General features: G+C 39.7%; 1 protein-coding gene across 2 annotated transcripts in view; it reads right to left on the bottom strand.

The window, feature by feature from the left end:
- Nucleotides 1-344: 344 nt before the first annotated feature.
- LOC127006122 (amyloid-beta-like protein) overlaps nucleotides 345-22,553 on the bottom strand; it is a 95,672-nt gene continuing 73,463 nt past the window's right edge. For both annotated transcript variants that reach the window (XM_050875639.1, XM_050875640.1), the window contains 6 exons: nucleotides 21,831-22,021; nucleotides 18,526-18,644; nucleotides 16,316-16,527; nucleotides 13,038-13,313; nucleotides 5,545-5,691; nucleotides 345-3,636 (listed from right to left, as the gene is read on the bottom strand). In XM_050875639.1, the coding sequence (XP_050731596.1) occupies nucleotides 3,529-3,636; nucleotides 5,545-5,691; nucleotides 13,038-13,313; nucleotides 16,316-16,527; nucleotides 18,526-18,644; nucleotides 21,831-22,021 (1,053 nt within the window). In that variant the 3' untranslated portion in view covers nucleotides 345-3,528. The remainder of the gene's footprint in view (nucleotides 3,637-5,544; nucleotides 5,692-13,037; nucleotides 13,314-16,315; nucleotides 16,528-18,525; nucleotides 18,645-21,830; nucleotides 22,022-22,553) is intronic.

Genomic DNA, 22,553 nt, shown 5'->3' with positions numbered 1-22,553 from the left:
ATAATCCACTAATGACACAACTAAAACTCCTGCCTCCAGTCAGAAGTGTTTCATGATAACAATAGGCATCTTTTTCCATTGGCTACCGATGCATAGTAATAAATAGCCTACCTCAAAGACAGATGTATTCCCAGTTTTTAGTTAGCATTGTTGATATGATTTGAATAGGAGGAAATTACTGATATAAAAGAGAGATCTTGTTTTACCTTTGAACATTCAAGAACGTTGCTCGTATTATAGCTTTCTATTCCACTCTTGTTACTTGGAAGAAGGAATTAAGTACCTGAATAAACAGCAAGAATAAATCAGCAAGATATGGAGAAATGTGGGTAATCAAACAACAATTTCTATTTTTTTGGTACATTTATTCAGATCAAGTTGAATCCCAACTCCCATGATACATTACCATTTTTCTTTCTTAAGGAGTAAATGCTAATTCATCAACATTTCATGAAATCTTTACTGATCAGATGACATGGGAGGTGAGATGCTTGGGAGGTCACTTAACCTGCTAGTGTGTGAGACATGTACAGACTTAAGCTACAGTGGTTAGAGAACACTAATGACACATTCCACAGTAAGAGAGGAGGAGAAGGATAACTAACATCTACTATACTTCAGAATCAATAGATATTTTTTATAATTTTGTTCTGGGTTGAGCTGCTGCTTTTCATGTCACCAGCTCTCAAAATATATATGTATATATAAATAATTGGGAAACAACAGCTAAAACTAAATGACTTTAACACTCCTCTTCCTCCTTAAATGTGATGTGGCCGGCCACTCAAGAGATGCAGGTGGACTACTCTCTGGCATTTGCACATTTGACTTCCACAAAGAAGAAGCACTTTTCCTTTTTAAATAATTCACAGTTAATGTCAGTACTTTCTAGTATCTAAATTGTGACTCCATTTTACTGTCTAGCTAAAGTAATTCCTACAATGATGATTTCTCTTTGGCAAAATAAAAAATAAATAAACTGGATAAATAAAATTGCATTAAATTATTAGTTTAATGATATCTTGAGAAAGGAGCTGTCAGTTTTAACAGGATGGAAAAATATTTATCAGTTTTTTTCAAAATGCCTTTTAAGTACACTGAACTGGTAAAGAGAAATAAAATGAACATGCAACTAAAAGGAAAGCATTAGTTAACTCATAAAGCTGGTGGAGGGGAAATCCATGCGCCATGATGAGAAACATGAACTACAGAAAGTCATATAGTATAAAATGATACAGCTCTATCATATATGACACAAAACCCCTGTGCCACTCATTATGTACATGCTCAATATATATCTAAAGGTTTATATGCTCTTGAGTGGTGGGGTAAGTTTAGCTAGCTCTTATGTACTGCTCCTATAATAATCAAACAACAAACTATAGCAATATATACCAGAGAACAGATAATTTGGAAACATAAGGAATGATGCAGGATTCTTGATATACTTTGGTTATCACAAAAAGGAATGGCTCGATTCAAAGTAATCAGGGTGACTCGCATTAGGTTTGAAGATTTTTAATTTTATAGACAGAAGTTGAGTTATGTTATTTGTGGCAGTCATACAGCATGGCTCATCAGTCCTATGTGATGGACCTCTAACTTGCATTATAATACCTGTTGAAACTGATATCCACATTCTTATCCTTCAGGTCATGCTAAGACTCAACATACATGTAAAAGTATATGAGCAGAAGGTGTGTAGAGGAATCCATGTTTATTACTTCCACACAACAGCTTACTGAAGGCAAGCGGCAACACTTAGCTGTGCACGTACAGTGACACTTACATCGTACGCACACACATGGGGAGAGGAGTACTGGACTATGGTCGGTTATTTGCTCACCACCAATAACGACATAGATTTATCTTAAGTGAGAGAAAATCCCACTTTTGGTCATATTTTCATACTCCATGAGTTAGTTCACATGATATTAGTGCACTATGATATTTACCTTTACAAATATTAAAATTATTGAGAAGTAAGTATTACTGCACTTTCTTAAAACACAATGCAAATCAAAACATAAATCTACACCAAATAATTTGTGACTTTCTAATGTAGTGGAGCTTGTTGTTGATTAACCATATTTAAAACTAAAACAATAGATCAAAAATATATTTATATATATGTATATATATTTATGTATAAGTAAAAAAAGCTTAGACCTAGAAATCTACTTTGGACATGATAAAAACAAAAGTATCTAACTGCACCTTTCTGAGATGGAAATGACAAAAATATAATATATCCTACGAATTAATGAGAAAAATGGCAGCTGGCAGCATAATTATAATGTGTCGTGAGGCCACTTAGACCTTGGTGCTGGGTTGAGAGGAATGACCCAGCCTCACAACACCAACCCGTTTCCAGTAACTGCCTGGAACCTCTGAACTCCTGCAGGTGCTCAAGCCAGCCTCTCTACCACTCAGCCAGGTGATATGACTTACCCCAAGCATGGATACAACACTGCCTCTCATTTTTTTTTTTTTTCTTGTAAAAGCTGCCAACCAGTTAAATCAAGTAACTAATTTAACTTTCAGGAGGATAAGTGTATGGGGGCATAACCAACACACAGGCTGATGGAGGCAACATGCACAAGAGACTCCACAGAGCACCTCCAACATTCAGACTTTCTGCTGTATTTACCTCATTTTGTTATTACCCACAATAAAGCAAATTTGAAATAATGATGGTAAAACCTATTTTTTGCTATGGTAATAAATCATCGTATTTTCGACACTACATAATTTACAGTGAAGTACAGGACAACACTACCATGTGTACCCAGGAATCAACATCCTTAGCTGGTTCAATTTTAACATGTTTTAATGTTCATTTCTGAGCAAATTAACCAGAGCATTAAAATCATGCTACGTTGAACTATCCCAGTATGTTGAAAATCCCAGCTGGATAATGGTAGTATATTAGCTAAAAAAATCCAATGGCTTAAGGCTTGAGTTGCACACAACACGACTGTGCATCTCAGAATCAGGACTTGCCGACTCCATGGAATGTTAAAGTAAAAATTAGTTTAAAAGCTTAAAAGCAATGCATTTCACCTACTGCAATAAAGTTAATGAGCCTCAAAACTGTTGTAAAACAAAAGCTAAAATAAAAAATTACAGGTTCTGCAAAATTTGCACATTCAATTCTTCAGATGAATTAGTAGAGCTCTGATATTAGCCAAGATCTATCAGTTACATATCAAGTTGGTTAGTGACTGCCTTAATATTATAGCAAATACTGAATTGACAACTAGTGATTCTGAAATGACAATGCACATCGTCAGGTCAGCGCCTGTGAGCTAAACGAGTCTGTTCACAAGTGGTGTTCCAACACTCCCCCCTCTTGGCTGATGCCAGTCACACCTCACCTCACTTTTAGAGTTAAGTATAAAGATTTTCTGGTCTTAGCAGTCAGCCTGACAGGTAAATACAGATGCCTGATTTCTTTTTGGGAAAGTGGATGAACCACTACCCCTCTCTGTTTATTTGGGAAACAAAATGTTCCCCTCCCTGCACTGCTTATTTTTCCTCAAAGTATTTATAGGTGGGGTTCTCATAACCATTGACTTGCATGTTGGCCACATGCCGCTCTTCAGGAGTGATGGCCTGGTCCACTTCCATGAAGCCCTGTCGGCAAAATATGCATATTATTATGATAGCTACATTAAATGAACCAAAAAGGTCTGAACTACAGATATTTGATTTTGGATATACAGCATAACTCTCATTCAGTCCATAGTTTTGAACCAGGAATGATCTGACATTTCATAAATAAATAATACTGCAAGGAATCAATATCTCCTGAAAAGGATAACCTAACCTTTGAGCTCAAAACAATTATAATTAAAGAATGTTAAATGAAAAAGCATAAGTTTTAGTAGAGTTAAAAGCCTTCTAAACAGTTTGGCACATGAAAATTATTTCTTAACAATATTTTTTTTTCATGCACTATCACCAAACCAAACCATACCAAACTCCAGCAGTTCATCATTGGTTCATGGCTTGCCACCTCAGAACTTTTAGGAATTTTATTACCATGGAGTTCTCGTATTTGTTACAATGTCTTGAAGCATGCGAAAACCTTCTCTGTGTTTTAAAAAATAAGCAAGCAAGTAATTTAAAAGGTGTGGTGAGGCTGAAGGAAAAAAAATATATATACATGTAGGCAACAGAAGCAGTTAAAATACAGGTTGAGAATCCGTTATCTGAAATTCTTGGGACTGAAAGTATTGTGGATTTGGGATTTTTTTGGATTTCAGAATATTTTTTCTATCTGCAGGCCCTTTTGACATTTTCAACAATATCTTTACACCACAGAGCACACAACATGCGGTAATCACAATGAGTAATGAATGAAGGTGTTACTGTGATGATTGCAGACAACCAAATAATGCATAGTAGCACACCAGGGGAGTGATTCTCGAAGGTTACGTTGTTGTAAGCCTGCATGGTCTTAACTTAAGTGGTCCTTACAATCACATACAGAGGCTAATTATCAAAGGAGATCACAGCCCTGCAGGACCCAGCTGATTGGTGGAAGACTTGGGGAGCTGCGACGTGACGTCATTGAGTCGCCAGCAAATCACAGTCACTTCATGAGGTGAGCCAGCCAGTCACGAGCCACGCCTCACGCCCCACCCTCCCTCTCCCTCTCGCCACTGACTGCCTTGATGAGACATTTGCTACGTACTCATTAAATAACAGATGCACACATGACAATAATCAATGTAATGCAAATAAAAAGCCTTTTTCCAGAAATAAGGAGGCAACAGGATATAAGTATATACACAATAAATCACTTAGGGTGACACACGTGTGGCTGCCTCCTCTGTAATACTCTGATAGTTTATTGCTTCACATATCACTGAATGACTAAAGTTTTTCATCTGTCACTGTTCTCTTACACTTTATTTAGGCTTCTCGGAGCACAATCATTTAGCCATGGGACGCAATGACTGCAGTCTGGTGAGCTGTGTGACGCCAGAGTATGTTGAAGGAAGTTTCGCCTTTGTAACGGCAGCGCACACAAAAGTTGTTAAACAAATATCTCTGCTGTTGATTGCTCACTGTGACAGATAGATTTACTTACTCAACACATGTTCTTCTTATTTTCATGTTGGTAATCACTAATTATAATGCATTTCAAGTAAATCAGGGAGACCTCGTAAGGTTTACGACTACACCCGACCCACCCCTAACTTTCGTGCACAGTTACAATCACGTAGCACTTTGAGATTGGCGGTGAAGGCACTACGAGGTCATAGGTGTGGTTCATGAGCTTGTAAGAGTTTTGAGAATCTTGTTCTAGAGTTACCAGGTTGTGGACTGTGTTCTCGCCCAATCCCATCCCAAAAGCCGCCCAAAACCCATGACCTCGGTCTCAAAAAACTTTTGGATTTTGGAATTTCGGATAGAGGATTCTCAACCTGTATCTATTTAAAAAAAAAAATTTTTTTTTATATAAAATACATATCATTATTAGTTAGAAATTTCCACCACCATAAATGTTTGACAATGGATGTCTGCTGTACTGACCTGATTGTGTGGATTAGTGCTGTTTCTGCGTCGCAGCACCACAATGCCTACCACCATGGCCATCATCAGTGCCACACCAGCAAAGGCTAAAGTGAAATACACACCACGACTCTCACTCCCTGAGGACTCCCGCGTCACACTGTAACTCTGTAAAAATGGGAAAGTCAACTGTGCTTGTCATTCAAACTAGAGATAAAAGCCTTGGCTCTCACTTTCTAACTGTTGCTTTGATGAATCAGGAATATTTTTAAAATAATTAATGTGTTCTGTATCCTGATGTCACCAGTAATAAAGGGGTCAAGAAAAGGGCTAGAAAATCACTCTATCTAATATCAAACAATTTTGACACCTTGACATTAGTCTCCCTTTGTTCAAGTTCATACATAACATAGTCCCTTCATGAGCAAGACCAGTTAAGTCCCTTCAATGAATATGCATTAGAATGCATTAAATTTTGGAAGATCCCCTTTTCACTATATATCAAGTAACCAATATTGAAAAGAAATTTAAGTATACAGTACCCTCCCGAGTTTCGCACTTGCTTCGTTCTGAAGGTATAGCGCTAAACTCAAGGATCAGGAAACTCGGGGTATTGAAAACACTGAAAAAGCGCTTATTTGTTCCGACCCGTGGAGAAGCTGACTTTTTTTCCCCACTTTACTCCATTGTTTTCTCAAAATACGTACCTTGGAAAAAGGAAGAAAATGGGAAGAGAACGGGCCGTTTTGAAGCCACAGTTGAAGGCGGCTGCCTTACGATTGGCTGAAAGTTCTGAAAACACGCTTGTGATTCGCTGAGAGTCCGATGATGTCATTGCCGGAGCTCACCCAATCAGTGGCCTCACTGCCGTAAGGCGGTGTCACACTGGCCGTTTTCCTCCAACCGTTGGGGCTACAGGCATCACCCGTATGGCCAACTGGGAGCGAATTGTTGGCTGTCCGTAAGCTGATGTCACACTGGGCCTTTTTCCTCCCACCGCATTGGTGGCAGGGTCAATCGGCAATTCCAACTTTTCCGGGTGTGCATCACACGCGGTCAAGGTTAGTTGCTCGTATCCACATCCACAAACGTAAACAAAGCACTTGCCCTGTATCGACATGGCGTCGCCTGCTAAAGTAAGGGCTGTCGCTGCTTGTGCTGCCATTACCCAAGTTGTGGACTTGTTGCTGCAGTTAAATGGTAGGAAGAAGCGGTTGTGGGAGTGGCGTGCCTGTGGTTCCTCTGTGCTAGTTCTCATCGTCATCACTGCGTGTGTGCGGAAAACCCACCCATCTAGACTCCGACCACAGAAACACATGGATCAAGTAACAACACACACACACACACACACACACACACACACACACACACACACACACACACACACACACACACACACAAGAGACATAAAGAAGTATAGCTTCCCACAAAGAAATATAGAGGTTTGGAAAAGATTAAGTGAAGAAATAGTATCGGCGAAGAGTGTGCAAAGATTCAAGGAAAAGTTGGATAATTATAGACACGGAGACAGGACCACACGAGCATAAGCCCAAGCCCTGTAAAATTACAACTAGGTAAATACAACAACTAGGTAAATACACACACACACACACACACACACACACACACACATCAGTCTCATCATGAACCATGGCAGATGTTTCTGACAAACAGAAACGATTTTACCATTTCCTAGTGTGTGTTAGAACTTATTTGGTGAGTGGTTCTTACAAACCAAACTTACCCAATGGCAAGAAGAGAGCAGTGTTAAAGACAACTGCTCTCTTCTTCCCATGAGTTAATTAGGTTTTGTTCATGTGAGCCACTCACCACATGTGTTCTAACACACTCAAAGAAATGGTGAAATCATTTCTGTTTGTCAGAAACATCTGCCATGGTTTCTAATGAGTCTGGTGTGTGAGTGTGTGTGTGTGTGTCTTTGTTGTTACTCAGTCCATGTGTTTATGTGGTCGGAATCTAGATAGGTGGGTTGGCCATGTATGCATAGTGGTGACAATGAGAACTTCTGGCACACCACACCCACAACTGCTTCTTCCTTCCATTTAACTGCAGCAACAAGTCCATAACTTGGGTAATGGCAGCACAAGCAGCAACAGCCCTTACTTTAGCAGACGACGCCATGTCGATACAGGGCAAGTGGTTTGTTTACGTTTGTGGATGTGGATACGTGCCAACCTTGGCCGTGTGTGACGCACACCCGGAAAAGTTGGAGTTGCCGATTGCCCCTGCCGCCAACGCAGTGGGAGGAAAAAGGCCCAGTGTGACACCAGCTTACGGACAGCTGACAAGTCACTCCCGGTTGGGCGTATGAGCGTTGCCCGTAGCCCTCATGGTTGGAGGGGAACGGCCAATGTGACACCGCCTTATGGCAGTGAGGCCGCTGATTGGGTGAGCGCTGGCGATGACGTCATCGGACTCCCAGAGAATCACAAGTGTGTTTTAAGAACTGTCAGCCAGTCACAAGGCAGCTGCCTTCAACTGCAGCTTCAAAATGACCCGTTCTCTCTTCCCATTTTCTTCCTTTTTCCAAGGTATGTATTCGGAGACTCTACTTGGACAGGAGTTCCTCACATCCCCCCCCTCCCACTCTCCCCAACTCAGGCTTCATCGTTTAATCTCTCTCTCTCTCTCTCTCTCGCCCGTAGCCCCAGTGTTTGAAGGAAAACGGCCAGTGTGACACTACCTTTTAAGGCAGTGCACATGACGCCGATGGTAGATACAGGGCCCTTCGAAACACAATCAGGGAAATTGCAGTGGCGAAGAAGGAGTACTACCCCCAAGAACTACAACACCTGGAGGGCAATAACACCAGCAAGTTGTTCTCCAAGATACGCCATTTGTGTGGCCTGGGCAACTCGTCGTCGACTTTCCCTTTTCTCTCCTCCTCCTCCTCCTCCCCCCTTGAGATAGCTGAACTAATTAACTCTCACTTTTCTCCATCTGTCAAAGCCTTCCCCCCCCCTAGACCTTGCCTCCCTCCCCGCCTACCTACCCTCCCCGTCTAATCCTCCCGCCGTGGATGAGTTTCAAGTTGCCGAAAAGCTCAGATCTCTCAAACTCAAAAGGTCTACCACACCTCTAGATTTACCCATAAAGCTTTATCAGGAGTTTTCCTATGAACTTGCTACCCCCCTTGCCTCCATCATAAATGCCTCCCTCACTCAGAGCAAATGCCCCACAGATTGGAAAACCTCATTCGTCACTCCCATCCCCAAAGTCACCAACCCCACCTCACTTAATGAACTAAGACCCATTGCCATCACTCCAATCCCGAGCCTGCTTTGTGAAGACTTTGTATTTAGCTGGGCATATGATACTATTCATTACAAAATTGATCAGAGGCAGTTTGGCAATGTTAGAGCCTCCTCTACAACACATTGCCTCATTAATTTCCTTGATTTCATTCTGTAAAACCTGGAAACCAGGAAAACTTCCTCTGCCCTCGCCTTTATTGACTTTCGGAAAGCCTTCGACCTGGTTGACCACACCACTGTCATCACCAAGGCCATAAACATTGGCCTGCCCTCCCACCTGACATCCTGGCTGGCGGATTTCCTGACACACCGGCACCAAGCTGTGCGTCATCAGGGCTGAACCTCCACCCTCCAGCCTCTCTCTGCTGGGGTGCCACAAGGGATGTGCATGGGACCTCTTTGTTTCCTTATTCTGATTAACAATGCACTGTTAGATGCCCCTCATTGCTGGAAGTACGTGGATGATTCTACAGTGGGCATCTCCATCAACAACACAGCCCCTGACTTCACACCCCTACAACACATTCTGTACCGACTGCAGAGCTGGACGCAAGATAACCATGTCACCATCAACACCAACAAGACGGTGGTGATGCATTTTCACACCTCCACTACTGCCATCCCACTGCCAGCCCTGGAGGTTGGCCCTCACCAGCTGCAGGTGGTTGAATCCACCAAATTACTTGGAGTCACCCTGGACAGCAAGCTGAGCTGGGGCAAGCACGTCACCATCATCATCAAGGCAGCTTCCTACAAACTTTTCATGCTGAGGCGCATGAAAGCACTGGGAGCCCCCCCAAAGGACACTTAAGGACCTGTACACCACCTTCATCCTCCCCAGACTCCTCTACGCCTCTCCTGCTTAGGCTTCCTCCATCAACAAGACCCAGCTAAGCCAATTAGAGAGAGTGCAGAAGCGTGCTTGCAGACAGATTCTGGGCAGTTTTTACACTAACTATGAGAATGCACTCACCCAGCTGAATCTGCCCACCCTACAGGACCGATACAAGACAAACCTAACCAAATTCGGCAAGTTCCTCCTCCACAACCCCCGTCATAGAGACCTACTCCCACTTCCTCCCCCCACTAGACCCACAAGACAGCACAATATTCTCATCCCGGTCAAAACTCGCACGGACAGATATCGGCTTAGTGCGATACTGACGCTTGTTAGGGCCATTAACACCTCCATGATCACATGACCCCTCCACCCCAACACACACACACACACACACACACACACACACACACACACACACACACAAGAGTGAGAAGGCTGGGGGGATGGAGTGTACCTGGATCTGAAAAAGGCATTCGACAAAGTACCGCACAGAAGACTAATTTGGAAAATTAAAAATAGGGGTGGAGTGGGTGATGGACTGATTAAGTGGCTGGAGGACTTCCTAACTAACAGGGAAATGAGGACAATAATCAAGGACAAGGTTTCCAACTGGTGCCCAGTGAAGAGTGGGGTCCCACAAGGTTCGGTGCTGGCGCCAATAATGTTTGCTGTTTATATTAATGATATGGTGGACGGAGTGACCAGCTACGTGAGTTTGCTTGCAGATGATGCAAAGCTATTGAGATGAGTCAATGATGTGAAAGACTGTAAGGCATTGCAGAGGGACCTTGACAAAATATGGGAGTGGAGTGGTACATGGCAGATGGAATTCAACCTTGGGAAATGTAAAAAAATAGAGTTTGGTAGGAGTGGTAGAAGATATGAATATGATTATAAGATGGGAAGTGAGATAATATGCAGAGGAATGGAAGAAAAAAATTTGGGAGTGACTATCTCAGAGAACATGTCACCGGACAAACACATCAACAGGATAACGGGACAAACTATGAATTTGCTGAAGAACATAAGGATGGGATTTGTGTATTTGGACAAAGAGATGATGAAGCAAATAATAGTTACAATGATAAGGCCAAGGTTGGAGTATGCAGCAGTGGTCTGGTCTCCTCACGAAAAGAACATAAGAAAGCTGGAAAGAGTACAGAGAGTGGCAACTAAGATGGTACCGGAACTTAGGGATCGGACTTACGAGGAGAGACTCAATAGCATGGGGCTCACAACCCTGGAGAGAAGAAGAGAAAGAGGAGACCTGATAGCGGTGTACAGGGTGGCGAGCGGGGTGGAGAATCTGGACAGAGAGGACCTGTGTGTGTGGAGCGAGAGAGAAATGAGAAGACATGGAAAGAAGTTGAGGGTGACCATGTGTAGGCAAGATGTGAAAAAGTTTAGCTTCCCAAACAAAAGCATTGAGCTATGGAATAGACTGGAGGAGGAGGTGGTTTGTACAAGAAGCATTCATGATTTTAAGGAAAAGTAGGATAAGAGAGGATATGGAGACGGGACAGCGCGAGCGTAGCTCTTTTCCCTTATGTCACAACTAGGGAAATACACACACACGCACACACACATCAACAGGATAACAGGACAAACTATGAATTTGCTGAGGAACATAAGGACGGCATTTGTGTATCTTGACAAGGAGATGATGAAGAAAATAAGTTACAATGATAAGGCCAAGGTTGGAGTATGCAGCAGTGGTCTGGTCTCCTCACGAAAAGAACATAAGAAAGCTGGAAAGAGTGCAGAGAGTGGCAACTAAGATGGTACCGGAACTTAGGGATTGGACATACGAGGAGAGACTCAATAGCATGGGGCTCACAACCCTGGAGAGAAGAAGAGAGGAGACCTGATAGCGATGTACAGGGTGGCAAGCAGGGTGGAGAATCTGGACAGAGAGGACCTGTGTGTGTGGAACGAGAGAGAAACGAGAGGACATAGAAAGAAGTTGAGGGCGACCACGTGCAGGCGAGATGTGAGAAAGTTTAGCTTCCCAAACAGAAGCATTGAGCTATGGAATAGACTGGAGGAGGAGGTTGTTTGTGCAAGAAACATTCATATTTTTAAGGAAAAGCTGGATAAGAGAGGATATGGAGACGGGACAGCATGAGCGTAGCTCTTTTCCCTTATGTCAAAACTATGTAAAATATAACAAGGTAAATACACACACACACACACACACACACACACACACACACACACACACACACACACACACACCACCCTTCCCCACTTCCCCCATTACTCATCACTCATTGTATTGTATTTTCTGTATTTTCAGCCAAATGAATAAACCATTTATTATTATTATTACAGGTAACTCTCGATTTACACGAGTTTGGTTTACGCGTTTTTGAAATAACGCGGGGTCCAAAATTCAAATAAATGTTTAATTTACACGTTTTTTCCACTCATACACGATATATTATGGAGTGGCCACCATATGTCTCACGCAACTGGACTCACACGGCGCCGCGGTCACACAGCTGAGCTCAGTTCTTCCTGCACGCCACTTGAACAACAATACAGTACCCACGCTGCCACGCTACTCAACAATAGGGGTGGGCAGGTACCGGTATCAATACCAGTACTAACGGTGCCAGCTATACGGTACGGTACCGGTCCAGACTACTCGGTACCAGTACCAATACTAGCCACTCGCTCATGGTGTCCCTCATTTCTTCCTCACACGAGTGAGGATGAGACTGAGTGCCTGAGTGGATATCTCGGTGATATGGATATTCTCTCTCTCTCTGTCTCTCCACTGAATGAAGTGAATATTTATTTTTTGACAGAAACCTACCTCTTGTTTGATTTACATTGTTTTTGATTTACCTGACCTCTTCAAGGACGCAATACTCGTGTAAATCGAGTTACCTGTATTATTATTATTATTATCATTATTAAGTATACGTGACCCGTACATGTCAAAGCAGCGTGAAACTCGGAGTGATAATGTGGGAAAGTCAGGATGATAAGAATTTAGGAACAAGCGCGAAACTCGAGGTATGCGAAACTCGGATAGTGCAAAACTCGGGAGGGTACTGTAGTCATAAATCTGAAACAGGGAAACGCACAAATGCATGCTTTTCCTTAATACACAAGACAGCCTCATATTTTCTTTTACTGAAAGGAGGGAGACATTGACACTAAACATTATCATCAAGAAAGTTTTTGTTTATAAACCATGAATTTTGAGGTCAAACGAGATACTCATTAATATTTGCAGTCTTATTACTTTACCCTATTCTGTTTCATACTTTACCTATGACTGCAAATTCTAGTACATTTCATTAAATAATATAATTGAAATTCACAGTAACCTATCCTTTCAAACCATGTCAACTCAGTTTTGAAGATACAGGATGTCAAGCCATACATACAGCCTGGGAGTGGGAGATCTGGTGGTGCTGGGCATGGGCCACCTGCACATCTTCAGCATGGTGCACCAAAAGGGGCTCTGGCCGAGCAGAGGCATTGGGGGTCGAGGCATTCAGGGCTGAGGAGGCTGCTCGTAGACCAAAATCTGCTGTGGGGGTGTCCAGCTCCACTGGATCCTGGCTTACTGACTCACTCTCAGACTCCTGACTCTGACTGGCCTGAGTCATGCTACTGAATTCAGGCTCTTCAGGGTATGTCTCCCCAGAGTCTGCATAGTCCTGTAAGTAGAAGGAAACTATAGCATACTATACAAAAGATAAATAAACTATGATGGATAACTGAAGTACAAGGAGATGTATCAAGAGATGACTTGAGATATAAGACTATGGCACATGATGCTCCATGATAGGATCAGTTAAAAATTTAATTATTGTAGATTACCAGAATTTTGTTTCCTAATAGAGTTTTACTGAAAATTATGTGACATGACAAACATAAATGGTGTAAGGATGAAAAACACATCTATCTTTACTATATCAAGTAGGACTTATTTGCATTCCAAACTAATAAATAAAAAGTGTGTATACATATGAATGTGTAGTCACTGATTGTTATTTATGTCTTTTTGTATTATTTCTTCAAGGAGAGCTAGAGATCAATTAGTAGATAAATATATAAGAATAAATAGGGAGTAGGCAGTTAGACAGTTGCCGAATTGGGCATAAGCTCCTCACGGTGAGGTGTATATGTGAGACGAGGGGGTGCAAGTCCATCAAAGTTTCTCCTGTGTTCTAACTCTCTGTTACTCTTTTGTCTCATTAACACCAGAGTAGTTCAGTATGCTCTCTCTTACTTTACACACCACACTACATAAATGGGTGGAAAGGTTATCGAGTGGATGAAGGATTACTTAACGGGAAGAGAAATGAGGACGGTGATTAGAGAGGAGAAATCAAATTGGAGGAGAGTAGAAAGTGGAGTTCCTCAAGGCTCAGTACTGGCACCAATAATGTTCATAATATATATAAATGATATGCCAAAGTGTATAAAAAGTTATGTGAGTCTTTTTTGCAGATGATGCAAAGTTAATTAGAAAAGTGAGGACGGAGGAAGACTGTGAGGAGCTGCAAAAAGACCTGGACAGAGTGTATAGATGGAGCCAGTTATGGGAGATGGAATTTATTGCAAACAAATGCCATGTTATGGAAATGGGGAAAAGTAAAAAAAAAGACCAAGGAAAACATACAGGATGGGAGAAGAAAATTTAAAGGCGGTACATGAAGAAAAAGATTTGGGAGTAACGATGCAAGACACACTATCCCCAGAGAAGCACATAAACAAGCTGTTTGGAAAAACCTACAGGATGATGCAAAATATAAGGGTATCATTCCATTTTATGGACAAAGAAATTATGAAGAAAATAATAACAACATTGATAAGACCAAAGCTTGAATATGCTGCAGTTGTGTGGTCGCCTCACAAAAAGAAGGATATCAGAAAAATTGGAAAGGATACAGAGAATTGCAACTAAAATGGTCCAAGAACTCTCGAATATGACATATAAAGAAAGATTGAAGGAGATGGACTTGACGACACTGGAACAAAAAAGGGAGAGAGGAGATCTGATCATGCTGTATAAGTTGGTAAACAAGTTTGATGAGGTGGATAGAGATGATCTCTTCACAACTGCAAAAATGCAGGGGCTGAGAGGACATGGAAAGAAACTTAATAAAGGAACCTGTTTGAGTGACTTAAAAAAAGTATAGTTTTCCACAGAGAAGTATTAACACATGGAACAGGTTGCGGGAAGAGGTGGTGGAGGCGAGCAGTGTCCAACAAATGAAGGAAAGGCTGGATAAATGTAGATATGGAGACGGGACTATTAGAGCTAAGCTCGGGCCCAGTAGACTACAAATAGGTAAATACACACACAATCAAGACTGAGGAAGTCCCAGTACAGTGGAAAAGGGCACATGTGGTCCCATTATATAAGAATGGAAACAAAAAAAAAAGAGCCTCTGAACTATAGACCGGTTTATCTAACAAGCGTCATGTGCAAGCTGTGTGAGATGATAATAAAAAGACGGTGAGTAGACCATCTAGAAAGAGAGAAGATAATAAATGAAAATCAATTTAGATTCAGACAAGGTAAATCTTGTAAAAAATCTGATATGTTTTTACTCATGAGTAATAGATATATTGCAGGAGAGAGACGGATGGGTGGACTGCATATTTCTGGACCTAAAAAGGCAATTGATAAAGTTGCACATACGAGACTATCAAATGCTACATACGAGACCGCTGTCGAAATCAGATAATAAAGAAGGATTGGGGAGAAAAATGACAGAATGAATGGAAAATTACCAAGCAAAAAAGTGAGAAAACAATATGAATGAGAAAGATTGCCTTTTTGTGTAATTTAAATGTCTCGTAAGAGAAATTTCAGGAAACTGTACATCATCAGTCTCGCTTAACCGTACATATTTCTGAGCATTATAAGCACTGGACATTTTTCCCCCAAATTGTCTTAACGCTTTGGGTGTACAATATACACTTGATCGCATTATATGTACTCCACAAAATACGGTATATCTAATTTGTTTACAAACTCTGCTTACCCCCCAATGCCCATGCAACTTGGTGGGGCATTTAGCTTAGCTACCATCTTGGCACAACTTGTTAGCTCCATTGTGTAACATTGCACAATGTTAAACTGCTAATGGGTCAACTGAACGTAGTGCACATTTCCTTCCGTGCTGTTTGGGTGATTTTGGGCCACTTTATGGATGTGTCTGCGAGATATGAGCCTGAGGAGTTGGTAACACTAATTTGCACCATGTTTACATTATGCAAAATTTACAATATGTGAGCTCACCAGAAGCACAATACTTGAGTAAATTGAGAGGTACCTGTACAATTTTATCAACCAGCCCAAAAAGGAATATGATAAGCTGAGTTGGCTGTGTGCAGACTCCCTAGGGTCTTGGATTTGTAGCAAAGCATATACATGTCATATTTCTTCGATACCACTGCTTTTTACTAACCATAAGTAATTGAATGTGTGGCATACGAGTGTTGTTACAAATTTAAGTTTCCATTTCTATTTCTGTTACTGGTCCTGTTGGGTGGAAAAAAATATGTAATGCAAAATATTCTTAAAAAATGATGTTCTTTCATCATTATTTCTTTGTCGCTGTGGCACATGATCAGTATTATGACCCATGATATAGATGTGGCATAAATGTGTGCATAGGTGATTTGTATTATAAATTCAACTTACCTCATCATCTTCATCCTCATCATCATCATCCTCATCATCACCCTCATCATCATTATCATCCTCATCCTCATCAGACAAACCAGGGGCATCATCACCCTCATCATCATCATCATCATCATGGTTAGCATCATCACTGTGCTCCTCATCCACTTCTTCATTCACAGTTTCATCACTGTTGTCACCAGACACGTGGTCTTCCTCACTTTGGACATCTGTAAGGTGAAGTAAATTGCACATTATAACACGTTCAGCAAGATAATTCGCTTCAAGCCATACATATTGGTTGGAATTACTAACCTTTTCTGAATGTCTTTTTTGTAATAAGTGAAGGAATTATGTGAAGAAATTTTCTTTACTTGTTTCACTTGTTATGCCACAGCAGTTACTATTTCTTAAATGTTACATGACTAACTTTAAAAAACAAAGACAAAAAGCACATCACTTCCTTATAACAGGACAAGTATTATCCAGTGATAAATCAACTTTACATGTGTAAGTAGGCTATAAATAAGTACATTAACATGTTTGTGTTTCTGCTATGTACTGAAATAAATTTCATTCATATTTACCCTAATATCTTCTTCCAATCCTGCACTTTAATTATTTTTGTTTCATATAATTATACCTATGGGCATGTGCTAAGTTGCACAATTCCTTAACACCAAAGTGTTCCACTCTGCAGCTTGTGGTTGACATGAATCCTTTGTTTTTAGGGTACTAATTATGATATTTTGGTTATTTTAAATATCTTGATTTTCCATACATGTCCATTTATTAACTAATCTATAAGAGACAATGAACATATGTGTAGGCCTCTGGATACAAGTCTAGGTGAGCTTACCACTAGATCACGTAATATAGTATGAATGAAACATGAATCAGTAATTATCTTTGTAAATCTCAATTAGAACTGCAGTTTATTCTTTTTGTTTTGTTTTTGTTCAAGGGAAATAATGCTTGTTTTCTTCTACATATTTGGTAAATATCCTAAATTTAGAAACTCAAGAAATATAAATATGATGTCATACACTTATCTGATGCACATTCTTGGAAGATCCAAAATGAAATCCTGTCATATCTACTTGCTTATTTGCTTTTAATTTATGAGTTTCTCAACTTCTCTTTGACATCATCAGCCTTGATATTTGTGCCTTCAAGCTAATGAGAGCTGATCTGAACACAAATATCTTCTTTAAATCTCTTTTCTTCTAGGACTGACTGAAGGGTTATTTATCTTTGCTTATTTTTCCATAGGTTTGTTGTAACTTTTCTCATGGTTTATTAACTTTCACTTTTTGATCTTTTGTTTGATATAAAAATTCATTAGGTTCACATTTTTTCAGTTCTGTTTCTACTTTCTCATTTATTTGTAGCCATTACCAACATTACCTCTACATGTTTCCACAATGGCAAGGAATAAAGTAAAAAAAAAAGGCCTTGTGATTAAGAGGAATGAAAATAGCTGACAGGGGTTTAATTCCTAACTTCAGATTTGCATTTAACAGGAGTAATGTCTCATTTAGTCACTCATTATAACATGCATGAAAAAACCACTAATAGTTATTTCCCATGTTTCAAAAATATCTTTTACTAGAATAGGATGCAATTTATTTTTAGTTACAAAAGCTCGCCAACCCTAAGGTCTTTCACATTCACACAACATATATATTTTCTCCATGTCTTTTATGCATGTCATTAGTGTTTTTTTTTCCTCTCATCATTCTTGTTTTGCAGGGCCTAAAATGAGATGTATACAGTAATATTCCTAAGTCATAAACTTCACAATTTCTTAGAAACTGGTTATACATGTTCAACTGAGAATTCCTGTTCCCAATTATTGTCTTGTAAGTTCTTTTGTCAAATCATAATTGCATTTTTTTGTGATTCCATAAAATTTTAAGGCATTCTATTTTAATGTTATATGCTAAAAAAAAATAATCCTGCAAAAGGTAATTTTTTTTCCAGTTGCTATACAATTAAATTTTGTCAAGTGAATATTGTCACAAATATATATTTTTTTCCAAAACAAACTCAACATTTATCAATCTACTTTTAGTAACTTTTCATACTTCATTCTTCAAGACTCCTGTATTTGTTTGGTTGCTATTAATATTTTAAGATAATATGACCAGCTTTTAACCTTCTAAAATGTTTAGAATTCTTATGATCTTTAATATATGCAATGATCTAAGGTACAAATATTTACTTACCACTAGGAAGAGGCAGAGGAGCATGTGTGGACAGTTCAGGTGGAGTTGAGTATTTGCTACGCAGAGCAGCTGAATATTCCCTCATCAGCCGTCCAATCTTGGCATTTAGATCTGGGTGCCTGACAAATAGCGACAAAAATGAATACTGGTTTGAAATTAAAAAGAAAATGTTAATCTGAGTTTAAAAATGTATAGGGCGAGTTGGGGATAAACTGTATATGTGGACGTAACGAACAGAGGCTCCCATGACTACATTTATGGGTCCCTCTCTAACAGGTATTGGGGGAAATGGGTGCACACAGCTGAGCAATGGTGGTATTGGCAGGGGATGCTTGGCAATTTTTTTTTTTTTTCAGTGCAATATTTTGCCACCAATCTTTGGTATCCATGAATACATCAAGAGTGTGCTAATAAGGCACAAAATACTGGGATAATGTCTGGATGTGATGAAATAAAGTGATGAAGGTGAACTCCACTGTCACAGTCTGACTTGAGTCAGTGATATCTCAAGTAATGGACGGCGGACTCTTTTGATTTTATGGCGCCCTTGTCATTAACCCGTAAAGTGTTTAGTACGTATATATACGTTCGGGAGGGAAAGTGTTTAGTACGTATATATACGATCATCGTTTTCTTTTACTTCATGGCACCTAAACCTGTAGAAATGGTTCAAGATGTCTTTTCTATGCCTAAATATGATTTTGAAAGCTCACTCTCATTTTTATTGTATTGCTGTGGTCTATTACATAGAATGTATCCATGACCACGAATGATTTATTGAAAAAATAGGTATATTTATAAAAATATGTCAGTGGTGTCATAATTACTTATCAATATACTCAAAATACTGTTCAGTAGATCAGCTATTTTTATATCATTCCAACTTGAATAGCAATTTCAATATATTTTGTGTTCATGCGTACAGTCTTCGTCGGTTGTGTTGGCAGCCCTGGGGCGTGAGGCGCCGGGTTGGCGGGTTGGCCCAGCAATGAGTCATGATAGCCAGACACGCTGCTACACCCTCGCTGTTAGCACGTGTTGTCCTGTGCAGTGCAGTGTTAGCTATACAGGCTCCTCGTTGGGCCCAACAGGGTTGTTGCTGTCTGTTTCTCCTTTGTATTCATTCCTGGCTCGGAACCTGAGTCATCAGTTTCCCAGCCATACAGATTTTCATGGGATATGCTACAGTCCAGAGGTAATACACAATTACCTCTTAGATATACTTGTAAAATTGGGATGTTATGTAAATTGTACAGTAGCAGAGCAATACCAAATTGGTCGGCAGCAAATGCAAAGACGCGGAAGCTACGTAGTAAATGGGAAAATGTTTGGGGTATGTGATCAGCTGGCGGGCGAGGGCGGGCGGGCTGTGGTATGCAGGAGTACCAACATAAAAAAAACATAAAATTCGTATAATGGGTTATTTGGGCAGCTGTGTGTAATTTTTTTGTTGTTGGTGTTACAAAACATGTTATGCTTGTGCAATGAAGGGATAATATTGTGCTACTTATATACACATAGAGAAAATATAGTCTGTACGAGCGTGATAAATTTGGTACTATGATATGACTTTAGAAAGGCTAGACAAACAATCCTCAGATATATTTTACAAGAAACTCAAACTAAACAATATATAGTCATGGAAGAAGCATTCACAGTGTGTCGGAAATAATAAATAAGAAGCGGAAGTTACATAGTACTGTTCTACATGTTTCGTCTTACGCACCACCACTGGAGTATTGGTGCCACGCGTGAAAGGACTCACAGAAAACGACAGCTTACAGGGAACACACATATATCGCATTTATATCGTTCAAATCAGCTATTTTTTTTCAATTTTATAAGACAATAATATTATTTGGCCAAAATCCAACCCCACATGACCTGTTTCACTCCTATAAAGCAACACTGTACGGGTTAAGCAGTGAATTTTGGAAAATCAACCGCTTTGGTGTGAATCGCCATAACTCCCTTATTTCTGGGGCTACAGAAATGTTCTTGGTATCAATCGCTGGCAAAATGAAAGGGCTATATTTTGTAATGAGCGACTGGAAAGGGTAAAAAATTGAATAAATTCGCAAAAAACAACTCTGGGAAAAAAAAAAAAAAATTTTTTTGAGTTCCCAACCCTGAAACCCACTTATTTTTTGAGAATTTCAAAAAACTTATTTAACAAATAATTTAGCCCTACCAATGTGCTTTCCAATATGATGCATAACATTTACCTACTCCCAGTAGTTTCGTTGCTAGAGCTCGAAACGTAAACCCTTTAGAGCGATTTTGACGAACTCCAGACACTTTGCCGTTTTTGTCTAGTGTGGCATTGCTATTGTCTCTAGACGGCTGTAATTTGGCATGTAGCCCCTCTTGGCAATGTAGTTTGACCAGCTCGAAGGATTTTTTGATAGCTCGATTCCAAGTTTGTCGTCAAGCCGTCACAAAATAGCCTGTTTTTCGGCCCTTTTGCTGCGATTTGGACACGTCCTAGTTTTTTGCTTATAACTTTATTTATTCAGTGTTTTCCAATTTTTTTTCTGATTATTAATCTGTATTAATAGAGCTTTCATTTGCCACCAAGCACGCCTTCCTAGCTTCGGTAGTTTTTGCTCGAGCTTGATCAGAATTCGTGATGAAAATTCGCCGAATCAGACTCATTTCACGCGCCGCAACGAAAAACCTTCCTGACGCCACAAAAATTAATATATCTGCATAAAAATTCATATATGAACACTTCAATATGTTGACTATCTTGTATAAAAATCATTTTAAGATATCTATATAAAAAGTTACTATTTTTATATAATCATTTCACTATATAAATCAACCTATATTGTTATTTTTTATTTTATTTAGTATTCAACCCTATTCCTTCCCATTTATGAATAATACATTTAATTTGCTTTCTTTTGATACCAAATATGTATGTATACATACATAGATATATACATTCATACATAAACTCCCACCTTCAGTGGTCCACTGCAGTAAGATTAATTAATTTAAAACAAGCTGGACTGCCACTTCCTTCACTAAAGTTGAAATGCAAAGTCTTGGTGGCACTAAACATTAAACTCAACAGGATTTCACTTAGGTTTAAAGACAGGCCTCCTAGTCTGGATCATAGGGTCTAAGTGGCTTGAACATCTATGTAATTGTATGTAAATCTAGTCACAACAATGACATATACACCTGATGTAGTGTAGGGTATGTCAGAGATAAAGATGCCCAAATGAAATGAGCATCAAACTATGATCTTACCAGAAAAGCTTCCTGTACGAACAGTATAAATTGCTTTAATATTTTACCTGGCAAGCATGTTCAGGGACTGGTTGACCATGCGCTCTAGGTCACTGAGGTGCTGCAAAGTGGAGTCACGCTCACGATCAGCTGCCTCATAGTCAGAGTTGAGGAGGTGTTTGTAATGAGAAACAGTGTGATGGCGGTCCTTATTGAGAGCACGGAGCAGCTTCTGCAGACACTTTTGAACACGGTGAGTCTAAAAGGAGAAATTTTATGATCACCATTATCATGATCTAGCCAGTTGTCTTAATTGAAGGTTTGGAGACATTAACATTATCATCAATTAGAACGAAAAGCAAGGTAACAAGAATGAAAAAAGATAAGGGCACAGAATGAATTACAACTTATATTATATAAATAGTTTAAATACATCACCACTGACACCAAATGTCTTACAGTCCACAAAAGTTTCAGGCTAAAAAGAATAATGAATACACTGTCAATAATTCTGTCTTATATATCTTATTATTCAATTCTATTGGTTGTTAGCTCCCATTGGCACTTCCTTTACTCCATTCTAGAAAACATAGTCTATCATCTTCCCTACCCACCTTCTGGGTTGCCAACATTTGCCTTCATCACAAGCTTTGCTTTTATTTCATATCTCTTCTTCCCTCAATCTAATTAAAAATTCAGCCCTTTCCTCTTTTTTAAACAAAATCTATATTTCACACCTGTTTCCTAATCTAATTTTTTACCCTATTTAACTATATTCATTCCACTAATGC

Source organism: Eriocheir sinensis, chromosome 32 (genome assembly GCF_024679095.1).
Source record: "Eriocheir sinensis breed Jianghai 21 chromosome 32, ASM2467909v1, whole genome shotgun sequence".
Taxonomy (NCBI): domain Eukaryota; kingdom Metazoa; phylum Arthropoda; class Malacostraca; order Decapoda; family Varunidae; genus Eriocheir; species Eriocheir sinensis.
The sequence above is the reverse complement of the archived record's forward strand: the minus strand, read 5'-3'. Positions and strand labels throughout refer to the sequence as shown.